Here is a 16,586-nt window from a genome sequence, read left to right as displayed (position 1 = left end):
AAATATTGTTCACATGGCGCCAACCGGCCACCGACGGAGCCTGTGTTTGGTTTGGTGTTTGGAAGCCGTTCGCTAACTGATCATCGCGCCCAAAGCCGTGTGCGCCGCAGGATCGCGTCAAAATCTGATCCGAAAGATCAACACGCCAGTCGCGGGTGGATGGCTCAATTCATGGACCGCACCGGCCAATAAAAGGAAGCTGCTTTTTGGAAGTTTTCCAAGGGCTTACATTTACACAAATATTGACACAAGAATATCAGTAAGGCTGAAGCCGTGAAACGGTTGTAAACTTGAAAAAGAAAACGTACAAAAGAACAAAATGCTTCAGGGGCACTGTGTATTGAGACACTTTGTGCAACACATCATAAAGGTCGTACAATTATTTCGCCAAATTAATTGCATTTTGGGACCAAACGATAATTAGGAGGAAGATCGATTTAATTCCGGGTCGATCTAATTTCCCCACTGCCCGAGGCAGCCGATTAACCGTTCGGGGGGAGCGTTCGTAATTGAATCAATTATGAAATGAAACGCTTTAACGCGCATTCGTCACCGAAGGTTCGTTCCGTTCGTTCTGACCGTTTTGCTCTCGGCACGTGTTCGAAAGATGCGGGAATTCGGTAAAAAAAAGGAACGGCATTTTCTGGATACGATTTGTGTCTCTCTGTTCCCTTTTAGCGCCCGAACCGAAGTGAAAGACGCTGCCCGTAAATTGGTCGCATTCTTTGCGCTCCATCTTGCGGCGAGCATCATCTTTTGGGGATCGGGGCACGAGATCGATTCGTTGTCGCGCCTGTTCGTTGCGCCCAAGACGCGTGATCAAAAGTCTAAGACTTCTTCCAGACTTCCCGGCTGGCTGTTCGGAGAAGGATACTCTAAGGAAAACCGGTTCAGGCCCGAGTGGCCCCAGCTGGGCTATGTCAATCCAATTAACTTTGGCCACCCATTACGGTGGGCAGCCGATTTTTGCGGCGCAACAAGTAGCACTGCATGCCAGTCTCGAGTCTTCGGTGGAGCATAATTGAAATTAAATAAATCGAGTACCAGGCGCAGGAGAGCGTTCCGCTCCCGAATCCCAAATCCTCCTCGGGCGCCCCAAATCCATTCGTCATCCCGGCAGATTCCACATTCGCGCCGGCTGTCGTTTGGCGCACGTTTCGACGAATGTTCGCGAGAAAGAGCCTCTGGCATGTGAACGCCACCAGCGGACGACTACCAGGTGGCGCAGCGGAACACCGATAGAAATTTTAATTGCGTGAAACGAGGCGAAAATAAGCTGCAAACAACGGAACGCTGCAACGTGCCATCGGTGACCGTTTGGCCAGTCGGCCTGATTGCCGGTCGGTCAATTATGGAAATGTTTTCGGACACCGGAACGCCCCATTCCGTCGGGTCCGCGCGGGCTGTCTTCGGGCACGTGTCATAACGTGGCGGACGGCGCTGTCGCTGCGGAACGGAGGACTCAACAGTCTCGGGACAGTTTCGCGCATTTTTGCGTGCCAATAATTGGACGCTTCGGAGAGCGACATACGCGGAGAACGCGGGGACCTTGCGGTGACGGCGACCTTGGACGTAATGATGACGCGTTCCGTTCCCGTGATGAGCCCGGGTTCCGGAAACATTAATTTGCATCACATTATTCTGGCGCCCCCGGGGAGGCCATCTTCCTGGTTGGGGAGTGAATGTTTAGCGAAAAATGACACGGAGGTTAATTGAATAATTTTAATCGATGTGCACGATGGTTTTAGCACTTGAATGAGCGGAAATATCAATCCGTTCGATCGGTAAAATCGACTTGGAAATTATATTTTTCTTCTGGAACGTGGAAATCATACGTCTTATGGAATATTGAGCACAATCTTTGATGCAGAAAATTATAAAAACAGTTTGTAAAAAACCATTCGGAGAAATTTGGTAATGTTTCATTATCTTCAAATTTGCTGGTATCGAAACTGTGTTGCATTTAAATAAACTTTTTGGTATCTAACATTAATAGAATTTGTAGCACAAATAATAGTAAATATTAATCGATTTCTAATGATCAACGTTCAACTTATGTTGAACACGTGTGACACGTATCAGTTTTGAAGCACATTTAGCGAAAGTTATGCAAATGCCCCGAATGGGAACCAATTCGTCTTTCCATTACTTGGCCCGTGGGTGTTTCGGACGAACATAAATCGAATGACGAACCGAAAGGGCAACTATTGTTTTATTCACGAACGGGGTCCCAAGGGTCCCCACTCGTTCGTTCGGTGTCGCCTGTCTCACTGGCACACATCCTTGTGTGACGTGGGATGATTTAAACGAAGGTCAAAGAGTGTGAGAATGTGAATGCAACGCACATGTTCGAAGATATGTTCGCATGCGGCGCATGTTGGAGAACGGCCGGGCGGCAACAAAGTCATCACCCGGCTTGTGAGAACTCCTGCACGCAGGAACACCACCACGCGGCGCGACACACTATTAATGCGTTGTTCGACATCGTCACCGTCATCGGTTCGGTGCAGAGCGACATACGCAAGGGCGAAAGCGATTATCTTCCTGCTTTCTGCCGTCGCGGATCGCGATCGCGATTTCTTAATAATGGTGTCTGTTTTTGTGGTGCCCTTCAAACCGTGGGACCTGGGTGCAGCATCGTCAACCGGAACAAAGGAAGTCTTCCTCAACTTCTGAGGGTACCTCACCCATGTCGCCGTAGAGATCAAGGATGTGTGGCGTGTTGATTCCAAGATTGCCTTTCAATTTAGTTTGCGATGGCATCACCGATGTGCCTTCTCCTTCGTAGCTAATTTGTGGCCCCAGATGTGGGCAGAGCACCTGTTTTTGTCTTAAATCACTTACTAATACCGTTGAACCGTTTCTTCAATTTTGAGCTCTTTCCTTATTACTGCACGTTGCTGCAACTCTCATCAATGGTGTTCATCAAAAAGGCTTAAACTCAAAACGAGTGTTCGAAAATGATTGGAAATGTACACACGGAAGAGAAACTCAAAAGGTTGTTGTTTGCTTGTTGGGAGTTTGCGCTATGCAAACAAACCATCGAAAAGGGGGGCTGCATATTCCGGAACGAACTCGGAGCAGCGGGAGATTCGAATCGGAAATGCTGTTCAAATCACAAGTCAACGCGGCCCACTCACTGACGGCTCCAAGTGTGGTGGGTCCCACTTGGAGGACGGTCGCAGAAGAGAGCCGACGCATCTTGCCATCTCTCGAGAAATCCAGAGGTTGTCCAGGTTGTGAGGTGTTTGTCATCATCCAGTTGGCGAAACGACGACGGCCCTATGCGCAATTGGCAACAAAATAGCACAACATACGAACCACCCTCCCCCCCCGACTGTGGCCTGTTCGAGGAGGTCCTCCCCCTCCCCCCGCCACACTTTAGCAACCTTGTCGCGCGTGTGGGGTCCGCTCGCCGGGTCCGATGAAAAGATATCGCCCAAGAGCGCACGCCAAGAGCCCCCAGGGTTTGTCAAAGCAAGAACCGGCCAGCCGTCGAGGGCCCTTCCGGAACTCGGCGAACCGGGCGTTGAAGTGGCCATCGCCGTCGTCGTCGTCGTCGTTGCCGTTGATGGAAGTGGCGGTGATGAACCACAGCTCCGTGATGGCCGAGGCGCTTCACCCGACCGAAGAGGTCACTTCGAAGGCGCGCTTCTCGTAAGCACATCACGTCCGGTCCAGTCCCGTCCCGGAGACCGAACCGTAACCGATCGCCGGCCGCACTCTCGGGCCACCCGAACCACTAGAGAAAGTTCCCGTTAGATGTCGCTACTGCGCGGTGCGGCGCATCACAAGCACCAAGCTTCCAATTAATTAGGCGGCTAATTGTGTGGCGGTGGCCCAACTGCGCGCGCGCGGCACGATCTGTCGGAGATCGCGGAGCGTTTGTGGACAGGGCTGCCGAAAAAGAAGCACCATTTCCGGCGCATCATCACCGGTCGGACCGGTCGGTTCGTTTTTCTTTGGCCGCAACCTGGCCGCTCCGTACGGCGGGCGTCGGCGGGAGTAATTGGAAAATTTTCCACCTAATAAACGCGACAAATCGGAACAACAAACGATGGCAGGAGCGGTGATGGCGCTGATCACGCGTCCCATTAGTGGGGCGGGATTTTCATCAACCCGAGGTTTCCCGGACAGCGGTGCTTGAGCCAGTGTTGAGGTTTAACAGGTCCAACCTTTTAGGGCGCTTTAGGAGTTTCCCATTCGAACGAACCTCGTTAGGAATGAATGTGTAAAAATGGTTAGTTAGCATTTGCTAGCCATCTTCAATGTTTTGAAGAACTATTATTTATTATTTGGAAATATTTATTACACTTAATCATTTGCCTATTTGGGCCACATTCAGTATTTCTGCCAATTGTATTTGTGTTTGGGTATCTACATGGTTAAGTCGATCGCATTGATCAAGTATTTAAAGAGTATTAGAAGTCTTCATGGTCGAACATGATCGATGTTGCATAAAACATGGATGGAGTAATTGTTTGTTAGGGTTAGTTAGTCACGAGAATCATGAACCCAAATAAACAACTTCGACATAGTAAAACAATAATTAAAATTACATTCCAGGCTCAATAGTTTCTGGTCCGTTCAAAATATCGAATAATTTACTGTAGACAGTACAAGAATTGTTCTTTTCATAACACTATGATAGGCATGGTCTCGTATAAAAATCCCATCATTGGCCAAACATTCCTTTCCGATTTCCCAGCTGCAGGCGAAAATATTATTCTCCATCCTCGTTACCTCCACGTCGATTTCTCTCCCAGCCAAACGAATGGCTAAGCCACATTTTTGGCATACCGTTCCGGTGCGTTTTCCACGCGGGCCACCCCGATTAGGAGTCCGTCCGTAGTTTTTCGGCAACACATTCCGCTGGCCCATAAATCCCATGCCAATCATCGGAACCGACGGACCGCGGACTGCAGAAATCAATTAATCGCGCACATGCAGCATCCCGGCAGGCCGTAGCTAATTTATCAATTTACGGGCACAACACCTCCCGGCCTCACCGATCCTTACGGGTGCGATCCCTGCAGGGTGCGATGAGTAATCAATAACGGGCGGCGGAGGCCCGGTGGCCTCCCGCTCTCGGCTGAAAAGTTTGAATCGTCATCGAAAATAATCAACATATATAAGCGGGCAGCGAATTGGGCTTCCGAAGAGCTCCCCGGCCGGGACTCTGTTTCTCTGTTTGCTTGGCGGATCGATTTCGGGCCAAGCTGGGATCGGCGGAACGGAATAGGAACCTGTTCCCCAATCATATCGAACCGACACACGATCGATCGATCGATGGCGGGATAGACGGATGTTTCCACGTTCCGCCGCATCAGGCACTCGTGCCCGATTGCGTTGGGCGACCCGCATTCGCTCGGTTCATCACAGCCCTCAGCACCCGCCCGGCTACGGCCACGGCTCAGCTCGTCGGGCTCCCGCCGCGAGCCACAGCCGGTACCTGTCGGGATGCTAACTAGAACGATTAACCACCGTAACGAAATTATTAAAGCAAACCTGACCGTGGGGGAGAGGGGCGAGTGGGGACGGTTTTCGGGGCTAGTTCATTCCCCTCTGGTCGAGCCGTTGCTGGGCCGTTACCGAAACGGCCGGTGCCCGGGGCCACCGAAAGGACTTCGGAAGAAGGAATGTCTCAGAAGACACTCGCTAATGGCGGCGTGAGAAGCGAGACCGATCGCCTTCTTCGCCAAGCGTCGATCATATTCCGCCGTGCGCGCGGGGAGTTTCGCTTTCCGCGAGCAGGAATCGACACCGATATGGCCGAACAGACCTACCGTGAGTTCTGTTTCCGTAATTGAATCTATTCAGGCGCGATTTGAAAAGCTCACCGTAGGTCGTCTCACCGTTTGTTGGCTAATAAAGCATCGAATAGGAACTGTCCGGCGACGCTACGGACTCGGTAACCTTTTGACAGCAAGGTTGGTTAGTCCGTTGATCTACGGAAAGATCGATCGTTTTCTTGTCGGACGGGTCCAATCTTCTTCGGGAAGAGCTTTTATGGTGCATCGCGCGATGGCTTTTGTCGGTGACAATGGATCGGAATGGCCACATCATGAAGGCAACTAGTACTGCCGATCATTAATACTTACAACAAAGGCACTGGGTTTTGAGTAAAACTTTTAAAGAAACATAATTTAAAAGTGTGCCCTATTTCTGGTTCATTCTGTTCTCATTTTTATCACATGAAACACCACAATTTGTCTGGTGCTTTCCGATCGTATATTTGCATCATTGTTGCTGGGCAGTCATCAATCATTCCATTCGCCATTAGACATTCAACCCTACCTCGTGGCCCGGTAAGGTCTTGGGCTGAGGTTCGCCACTTCGATTGCACTGCGCTGCGTTTTGTTTGTTTTGTCGTTGTCAGAATCATGCAATTAAGAAGCGGGAGGCCCAACCCCTAGCTGTTAGGGTGTGTTGGGACCAGCCAACCGCTTAGGATCAGGACCAACGACACCAGATCCGGGGTCCGTGGGTCTCCCTTGACAAATGTAATCGAAGATAGGGGCGATGAGAATGTAATAATGAGTGAGAAAACGACGGGGGTATCCGACGAACGAACGAACGAACGAAAGACTTGTCGGTAAGCCACGAACCCCAACGTGTACGGCCACACCCCAGGAATGGTAGTGCACGCTAGCGTCGCATGTGGGTGACACCAAAGTGAACCGATCCGTGGTTGGCAGTGGCGCTGCTGCACGACTCACGATCTGTCATATGTCGCCTATGCTGGTGCGCGCGCGCGCCTTCCACTTATGCTTCTGAACGAAACGGACGCAAAATCTCCGGAGGCTATCGTCTACCCCGGGCCCGGCGCCGGCTCGGAATCCTTTCGCGGACGGAATGAGAATTAATTTGTTCTAATCCCATACCCGTCGATCCGATCCTCGGTCTTAGTTCAGGCTCAGCTAAATCGCAGGGGCGCGCGCTCGGCAAGGGCGGCTTGTTGCGAATCATTTAATTAAAATTAAACGAACTTTAAAACGCGTCACCGACGCGGCGTCGGTCGGAGTGACAGCTAAGGCAAGGCAAGTGCCTCGGCGGGTAATAGAAAATGTCAACACAAATGAGCAGACATGAGCTTCATTATTTTCATCCGGCATGATAAGTTGTTTGGATCCCGTCGTGGCGCCGACGTTGTCAACGTTGATCGCTTGGACAGTGTTTAATAAAAACATTTCAGCGCGGTAATTATTGTTTGCTTAGTGTTTATTGATCGCCCCGTAAGCAGTGGATAGCGGCACTTTGAAATGAAATGACATGTTTAATGGAAATATTAGGTCTATGGACTTTTCTTTTAATCTGCTGCCAGGATTATCCTTAAGTCTACGCTTCGGCTTTAAATCGTAGAGAATAATGCAAGTTTACTTATGTAGTTGGGATCCACAAATGCTTGATGTGAAGCAATTTCTTGAAGTCTATTTTACAACCGATTCGTTTGAGTTTAACCTTCCATGGACAGTTGGAGTTTTAGATGTCAATGAAAAGATTTTAACAAAAGTGCACTCATTCTGCTATCGTGATACTTTTCTAACGTTAAGAGTTGTGACCATAACTTTCCGACGACTTTTGAGGAGCCTTTAATCCAAGAAACATTGTGCAAAAAGTAGGACAAATAAATCTCAAAACGGTTTGATGGATATTGGGCAAAATAATAGGCATTCGCTTGCAGAAAATAGCTCAATCGTAGCTTATTTAAGTAAACAAACTTAGTTTAAAGTTTAATTCTATATAGCGTTTATACGTTTAACTCGTAAAACTTGCTGTAATAGAAATTGCGCATTATAAAAGGGGATTACATTCCACCGTGCTGATGTTGGATTGATTGGTGCTAAGTTGAAAATTACGAAAATTATACTAACGCAATCGATCCGCTCCGATAAATTGCCATCCGTAAAAGGGTGCGAGGATCCGATCGGTCGATTCAATCCAGCAAGAACAAGCAGCCCAGAAGCCGATGACAAATAGAGCATCGGCACGGCGGCGAGCGGCAAATAAATTCAATTAAAAATTCATTCACTCTGAGGATGAGGACGGTAAGGATGCCGTTGCGTGGACCGTGGAATGGCCCGCGGAGTCGGACAGCGCACGCTGATTGGATACCATCGGACGCACGTTGCCCGATCGCACCTCCGAGCAAGCCGCGATAGGACCGCGATCCGCGATCGCGGATGGATGATTTTCTCACGCTACTCGCCGTGGTGGGCCCCGCGGGACCCTCGGGGGCCATTGTTGGTGACGGCGAGAGTGAAGCGGAAAAAAGGGTGCACCGCGGTGACGCGCCAAAATGGTTGTAAATGTTAGGTTGTTGGTTCATTTGTAACACGCGGAACCCTAACAAGCGGCTCCGTTTGCGCCGTCCTTGTTTATGTACCACCGTTCGTTTTTCTACACATACGCGCTGGCTTTGAATGCGATCTCCCCCCGTGCGATCGTGCCTCCGCCATAACTTACCCGACCGACCGGGCGGGTGCCGAGCGAGCGATTCGTGGTGCCAGAAGTCACACCCAGGACTCCAACAGCGGCCTCCGCCGCAGCAACCGCGGCAGCAGCAGCAGCAGCCCCTATTTCTAATCTCTTCCGCGCGAGCTGCGCGTTAAACACCGGTTTTACCGCCTCAAATTGCTCATTTAGTGCATGCCGCGCGTACCCACCCCCCGGACGGGGACGGAGAAAGTGTCGGCGGGCACGGGGCAGAGGGCGGATTCTATTCAATATTTGTTCAACATTTATTTATATTCCCATTTTAGCGGCCAAGGCTTCGCAGTGGCGCGCGGCGCGCGAAACGGCACACCATTTAATCCGCTCGCGCGCTCAAACTGAATTACTATCATCGCCGTCGGACGTGGCTTTGCGCCGACGACGACAAAAGTCCGGCCAACGAAAGACTTGCGGCGTGAAGCGACGAACCCGTTGGCCGGCGGAGCAACCTCGACCGAAGTAACTAGGAATTGATTTTCCTAGGCGGGCTGGCTCGGGTGGGATAATAATGGTGTAAGCACTTAATGGCTATCGAAAAGGTTTGATGGTTTCGCGCCAGGAAGAGAGAGAGAGAGCTTTGAATTGAACGGCGTATCTAAAAATGGTGTTGCTCGGGTTGATAGCACCTAATGGGTGCCCGATCGTTCGGCCGCTCGTTCGCTGCGAACTGAGGGCTGACCTTCAATTCGTGGAACCTCCTCATGCCGGGAGCACAATTTTGTCAACACGCTTCAAACGGATCTCCGCAATCCGCCACTGGCGAGGGTAATTTTTGAAACGACTGAAACCGGAATTGTGGAAAGCTTCCCGTGGCACAAATTTTCTCTCGCCATCTCACCGTTCCGGCTACGCCCACCATCTCGTCGGCCTATTGAACGCCCCGAAGGAAAACGCGGGAAAGAAAAATTGACCACCAGCACCCCCGGGGCCGATTCGCCAGCCCCCGCGATCTGTGTGAACAAATATTTTCGGTTCCGCCCGCGGTGAGCAAGCCGCGCGATGGATGGCCCGGCTACTCCAGGCCACGGGTCTCTAATTGTTTGGACGATCAGTCGAGCGGTTTTCGTGTTTCACCGCCACGCCGCGAGTCGAGGCGAACGCACGGGGCCGGGACATTACTTATCGCCGCGTGTCTTGAGGCGCTCGTGTGGACGCAAATGGTTAAATGAGCGCGAGCGCAGCCTATTTGGGGGCTGAAGCTGGCGGCCACACCGGGTCCGGGAAATCAATTAGTCAAGCGCTTAACTATATTTATTAAAGCGATGATGTGCCGAGTTGATGATCATCATTTGCTGCGAGGTGGGAAGTGCACGGACCACGGATCAATGGGAAGATCCGTGGTGGTAACGCTCACCGACCGACAGATGCCCCTCTCGTTCTCTCTCTGTCTGGCTTATCTTTTGCTCATTTGTACGCTAAAGAAGCTCTCCGGTACTAGGCCGGCTGGTGAGGCACGAGGGTACGCTGCAGGCACCGGGTCGGTTCGGGACTAAGTAATTAGCGACCAGTTCCCGGACGGCTCACCGAGTCTCCCGGCGGTCGGATTAATCGACGTTGACCAACAAAACGGATGGTGATATGGTTCATTTATCACCAGACACTCACCGAAAGTTTGCTTTCGGGCCCTTGGCGGTGTCCTTCGAAGAAATCATTTATCTTGCCCGATATTGATTCTTCGGCGCCGCCCGGAAGATTAGCATTATGAGGTCATTTTTATTTCCAGCTGCCTCAAGTCCGTTGCCAAGTCGACCAGGCTCGAGGTAAGCGAAGGTACCAATTGGCACTGTTTAGAATGTGACGGATACAGCCAGTTTACCAACTTTGAATGCCGTTCCATATGTCAATTCTGGAACAAAAAATTTGCGTAAACGACAGTAATAAACAACAAAACATAGAGACAACGCGTCATTACACTCCAATGTAGAACTAAACCAATGAACCGTTTCGAGGATCGATAATAATACAAGTCTCAAACAAACTAACCCTAAGCCCAAGTTGGGACCATTTGAGTCCAACTTGTGCCATGAAAATAATCACGAACCCCACGAAGCCGAACTCAAAATAAATATCGTTTCATAAAAATATATAATGAAGCATGAAACATATGGACTACGTCCATATCCATGGGTCAAAATTGAAGGACGAATATTGTAACACAAGAAAATCGACCATGGCCAGAAAAGGCCAGGAATGTGCTAGAAAGAGACAAGGATAGCATAGTTTTAACGATAATTACTATAAGGCGTGATTTTTCTTTTAATAAATCGATTAACGTTTCAATCTTTGGCCATTTAGCAAAAGTGGTTACAATGCAGGATATGAAATTAAAAATTTGGAAACTTCCCGAACTCTTAATTTCACTTCTGCTAGTTGAAACCGCTCGAAACCACAGAAGAATCCAAAGCGTGCCCTCGAGGCACGGCACATGGCACTAATTGTGCAGTGAAAGCCAAGTGTCCAAAATGTGTTCCAACTCCATCCTGCCCCGGTTGCGTTATGACAGTTGCGCACCCATCATGATCCTAACGCCCACGAAGGCGCACCATCCCGGACACTGACACACCTTTCGTGGATCCCAAGTGGGCCAAGCAAAGCCAAGTGGTTTCCCGGTAGCCAATAGAACTGTCAAGCGTAACACCACAGCACCGCAAACGTCAATTGTCACGCGATTACAAGCCACGAACTTTCGAGGCAGCACCCGCGTCAGCGCCAACGGAACGGAATCGTACTCATCATCAATTAAAGGAGCTCGATGTGCGCCAAAGGGACAACGCTCAACGGTTCGGTTTCCGCGCAGCGGACCTCACGCCGGCCAAGCATGTTCCTCGACCGCCTATGCACTTCGCTAAAAGGCCAATCAATGAAACTGACAGCCAACAATTACCACGCCACAGCTGCCGGGTGCCGAACCAGCCAGGCGACTGCCAGGCTACCCCATGTGAGCATACCGGGGGCCGTCGCGGGCACCGGCACCGGGGGCAGGAATCAAACATCGTTCGCCGGTTGCGAGCGTTGCAGTATGTAGCGGATTTTTTACAAACTCCGCTGCGTGGGTCGTGGCGCGAACCCGGGCATCTCGATGACTTTTGCAGCTCGCATCGATCGCCTCGGTGGCCCGTTCATTCTCGAGGCACCCGATCCTGATACCGATCGGCACCTGCCGAATTATGAGTGCAGCTCGCGTGCGTCAAGTGATGCTGTCCCGGCGAGGCGTGGGCTACACTATTCTGATCGGTGCGATCCGCCTTTGCTTCGCTGCATGACTTGCACGGCCCGAGCTTCGGTGTGGGCAGGTTTAGTAGAAGAAAATGAAGCCGTTCCGTTAACAGGATATAATTTGCGATATTTTTGTTCGGCTATTGTGGTGAAAAACTCAACAAATGAAGGACCAAAGGGAAGGCTTAGTTGATATTACCACGGATTGTAGTGACTTTGTCATTTTCTAATGGAGTATGGAGCATTTTTGTTCCTTTTCCTGTGAATCGAACGTTCAGTAGCATAATCGAAGATCCTCGACAGTCAAAACAACTCGCCAATTTTGTTGCTTGCACCAACCAAGAACCGAAGCGCTCGTCCGGTGTTGCAATAAAAAATCGATAAAATCACTAAACATAACTGCACACATGCCTTCGGCTTTCCTTGGGACGTTGTTTATTCTGTGAAGCACTCGATCGAACACTTCATGATTCGGCCCCTAGATGGTAACAAACTGCACCATCATCTGTGGCGGTCTGTGGCGTACCGATCTTGTCCGGGTTTTGCCACCCACTGCGGAAAAGATCAATTCGTTCCGGCAGCTACGGTGCAAGGTTCGCGAGGGATGCATAAACCGCGATCCTCGTCGGCCACACCCGTCGGCTTTTGGACAGTTTAGTTTTGTTTTCAGTTCGCTTCAGTAAGGAGAGTTGTGGCGGAAGGTAATAAATATATGTTAGTTGGCCGTATACGCTCATAAAGTAGAATGTAGAAACTAATTGTTTTAATTTATTTTATCTATTGAATGTAACTTTTAAGGAACCCCACAAAACTGGACATTCCTTATTCTATTGTTTTCCTTTCACGTTCCGTTACAGTGTTCAAACGTAGCATCGACATCGGCCTACACTCGGCACCGACACCAAATATAGGATTTTCAAAGGTAAGTACTAGCGGGTGATTTTTTCCCACGTAACCACGCGGCCCCGCGGGTGTGCATCCTGTGAAGCGTCCAGCGCGAGTGGCCCAAGACCATAACCACTCTCTGCGCGCGCCCGTTATGTTTACGCATGTGCCCACGCACCCGCAGCATTAATTATGCAGCGCGCGTTACGATCGTTAGCGGCACATTCGCTAATTGCAGCATGCTCGATTAATTAACCCGCACCGGAAGCCCTCCCGCTGAAGGTGGCCTCCTCGTGCGTGTGTGTGTGTGTGTGTGTGGGAAAACAACACTTTCATCCCCTTCCCGCAAGCCCTTCCCTTTGAACCTCGGGAAGAGGGCGTGCGATTGTCGAAATCGATCAATTTTTGCCCGAATGCACTTCACGCTGGGCACTCCATTCATCACACACACACACACAGGTCAGCCCGGCGTCGTTCATTCATCCGCGGGCTACTAACCCGGGGCGGGCGGGAAAGGATATAGCGCACGGTGAATGAATGGTTGATGGACTTCCTCCGGGGGCGAGGGTGGTTTCCTTGTCGCGCTCCGCGCTGGGAAATTCATCTCGCCGACGCCGACGTCCGCCGGGAGTGGTGTGTGCTCGTATCGGGCTCAATTAATATTGTTGCCAATGGCCCCGATCGGCCCGGGAGGTGGAGGTCCGGGAGGATCGTTCCGTTCCATCAGGCCGCCCGAGCTAGCGAACTCGGCGGACGAGGGCTCGACTCGATGAATTGTAATTATAATTGATCGATTTTAGTGGCCAGCGCGCTGCTGGAGCAAAGCGGAAGATGTTTCCGCCAGCCTGGCCGAGCGACCGGGAGCGGGATGATGATATGTTTTCTGAAAAAGTTCCCATATGTTTGGAAGGCCCGTGACCGGGCCGCCGTACACTATCCGGTCGGTGCGGAGGAGCGGACGAAGGGCACGGGAACGGGTCTAAAACGTGACATGCTGCTGATTGCACCGCGGCACTAGGATTCGAGTTTGTGTTTGTGGTTTTTGCCATGTCGAGCTGATGGGATTGGGGAGAACCGGAGTCCGGGTTGGTACCGAAAGTGACTGATTCGACCCCGGCGCACACCAGTCAACCCGGAGTGAGCTTGATGGGAAACTGGAGCATCAACCGCCCCCCGGGACGGACGGATGGATCCGGCTGGCGTAGAGCTCGTTAGGAACTCCCGGTGACCCGGCCGAGACCCACGCGAGCCTTCGTTCGCCCCGCTGCGATGTTCATTGATTTGTCATTCATCGTTCTCTGGCCGTTGTGTTGGGCAGCACCCTGTGTTTCGTTGTTGGAGCGAAGAACAACACGCTTCTGCATCGCGGGCCGCCTGCTTTCCTGTCTCTGTCACTCCATTCGTTAGTCCACATTTGAATGCAGTTTCCAGCATGTTTCATGTTGGGTCGATCGACCGAGCAATCGCAGCATGAGTTTCACTCAAACACGCAACACTCTGCGAGAGAGACAGGCTCGAACTTGATCGGGAAGGTTGTCAATTTTCAGTGGCCGTCGGAGCTTTCATTGCCCAAGATCCCAAACAAAGTCAAAATGCCACAATGTTGAGAATAAAATATGAAACAGGCGATGAAGCACATTTTTAGTACACATTTAGTACACATTGAGATGTTAGATGGGCCGTTAGACCCTGTTTGGTCTAAATTTTGGTTTGGTACATTTAGAAAGCATATTTCGGATCGTTTGGCACGAACCAATTCTTTCCAAAGCGCGCCGAGGTGTGTTATTATAATTTGAGAACATTCTGGAGGTTTTGATAAAAACCTGTCCAAACCTGTCTTGGTTTTGTAAAAACAAAATTAGAATCCTTGATGTGGAACATTGATCACCCAGCCCGAGTGCTGCACAAATTGATTAGGTTAACCTCCCAGCATCCCAGCGTTCCGTTGCCGATGGCGTCTGCTGTCTGTTTGGTCAAAGTGCAAAATGATTGATTTTCCATCGCCCAACTGCCTTCAAAGCGCTCCTCAATCGACTTGCCACCAACGTTGAACGGACCCTCGGCCCCTTGTTCAGGACGTGATTTATGGCGAGCTCATTTGTGGACGCACTGTTTCCCGCGCGAAGAACTGCCGATCATCCGAACGCCGGTGGGAGTGACACATGGAATAGGGATAAAACCCAACCAACTAGAAATTCACTTTCACAAATCGTGCCCGCGGATGCTACGCGGCGGCGTAGAGTAAACAACGGGGTCGAAACTGGAGCATTTCCACGCCGCGTGTGCGAACCGTGTGTGGAGATCCATCTGGTGGCGAATGGATGTATGGAAGCAGACCCCCGGGGGGGGAAAAAGAAAACGACCACAACCAAATATTAGCACTTTAAAGCTTAATTTCGCGTTTCATCCGCGTTTCTTTCGCGCGGCCCCTGAAAAAACGCAGCCCAAAAAAACGGTATCGTTTTCATGCTCCAACCGTCGGGGAGCCGGGAACGCCGACGGGACGCATCATGCACGAAAATCGGTGGTCCAGCTTTGGGCGCAAAAAAACGAAGGAAAAATGGCGTCCCGTCGTCGGGTCGAGAAAGCTGTCTGAAAGCTTTTTCTTTATCGGCGCAGAAGTTAATCGGCTTCGATTCAGCATAGGTTCGGGTCGGTCGCGGACTCCCTTCTGCGGTCCCGTCAACCGGTGTGGTGACCCATAACGTAATCGCTCCAAATGGATCCCCGAATCGAAGGCGTAAACTGTCGTCCGACGTTGCAGCAGCAAGGGGACTGGAAACTGCAACGTTGTTGCAACTGCGTAATGACTTTAATTCGAGAGCAATTGTCGTTCTCGGTGCCCGGGTCCGATGGACAGTTTAAATGAGGGGACGCTTTCCTGGGAAAATGGAGCCACCCAACATTGTTCCGTTCTCAAACAAGAGCCCTTTTCTATTGTTCGTTGTTTTCGTTAAATCGTAGACCAATCGTTTACACTTTATATGTTGGCTTAAGAAATAAATTTGTTTTTCAAATTTTAAATATTGATTCACACAAAGCGCATAACACTTCACCAAAAATTGAACAGAACCGTTTCAGTTTGAAGATGAAAGTGCCAGACACAAAGGAACGGAAAACGTGGTTTTTGGTGCTACGTTTGACATTTGGCAGATCACCACTTCCTGTCTGGTTCGGCCGATCGCTTCGAAATCGACGGCCGATTTGCCATTTAATCGATCCGATCACGCAACTCGCTTTCGTTCGCGCGCCGCATACCCGAGGCCCGTTTCCGCTAGGATCGGGCAACACGGCGAACCGGACACTTTTCACCGATTCAGAACATCCCAGAGCACGGAGCCGAGGCGGGCCATTTCGGTACGCTCCGGATGACGATTAGTGGAATTATATGCTCGCCCCTCGTTCATCGCACCACTTAGTCGTTCCCAGCTCGGTGCCTTTGTGGGGTGCCCACCGAATGATTGTTTTTGCGCTTGAGCTTAACGTCAAAGCCCGGCCGCGGACCAACGCCCGTCGCCCGTCCGGTTGTCGTGCTTAAAACGAGCCTCCTAAAGTAAGTCTCTCTCGTCAACCGGCACGCAAAACGGCACCACCAGGCGCACCACAATCGAACGAAACTCCGAGCAGCGGATTGATTCGACGACGACCGACCGGCGGCCACATGTTTCCTAAAACGTCTAATGGAACGATTAATCATAATCCTCCGGTTTCGCCTTTCTGGCGAGCCCTAGCTTAGCCTAGCCTAGCTAGGCGGGCCGGACCGGGGCCGGACGCTTACTCTCGTTTCGGTTCGTCGGTGGTCGTCACCCGAGAGAGCTCCTTTTTCGGGGACGCGCCCCGTGCCCGCGGACGAAGGCCGCAGGTCGTAGGACCAGGTTTTCTATATTTATTACATTAACAATGAATTTATCATTTCTGCCCGGCGGCCGGTTGGCCGGCCGGTGGTCGGAGAAACGAACTGGGAAAGATGGGCTCTTTGGGCCGGCGCCGGC

At 50.9% G+C, this 16,586-nt stretch overlaps 1 protein-coding gene across 1 annotated transcript in view; it reads left to right on the top strand.

Annotated features, from left to right (window-relative positions):
* The window catches only part of LOC128269838 (uncharacterized), a 78,589-nt gene that overhangs the window by 13,986 nt on the left and 48,017 nt on the right, over positions 1–16,586 (top strand). The window contains exon 3 of the mRNA XM_053007242.1: positions 12,567–12,631. Coding sequence (XP_052863202.1) covers positions 12,567–12,631 — 65 coding nt within the window. The remainder of the gene's footprint in view (positions 1–12,566; positions 12,632–16,586) is intronic.

Source organism: Anopheles cruzii, chromosome 3 (assembly GCF_943734635.1).
Source record: "Anopheles cruzii chromosome 3, idAnoCruzAS_RS32_06, whole genome shotgun sequence".
NCBI lineage: Eukaryota > Metazoa > Arthropoda > Insecta > Diptera > Culicidae > Anopheles > Anopheles cruzii.
The sequence above is the reverse complement of the archived record's forward strand: the minus strand, read 5'-3'. Positions and strand labels throughout refer to the sequence as shown.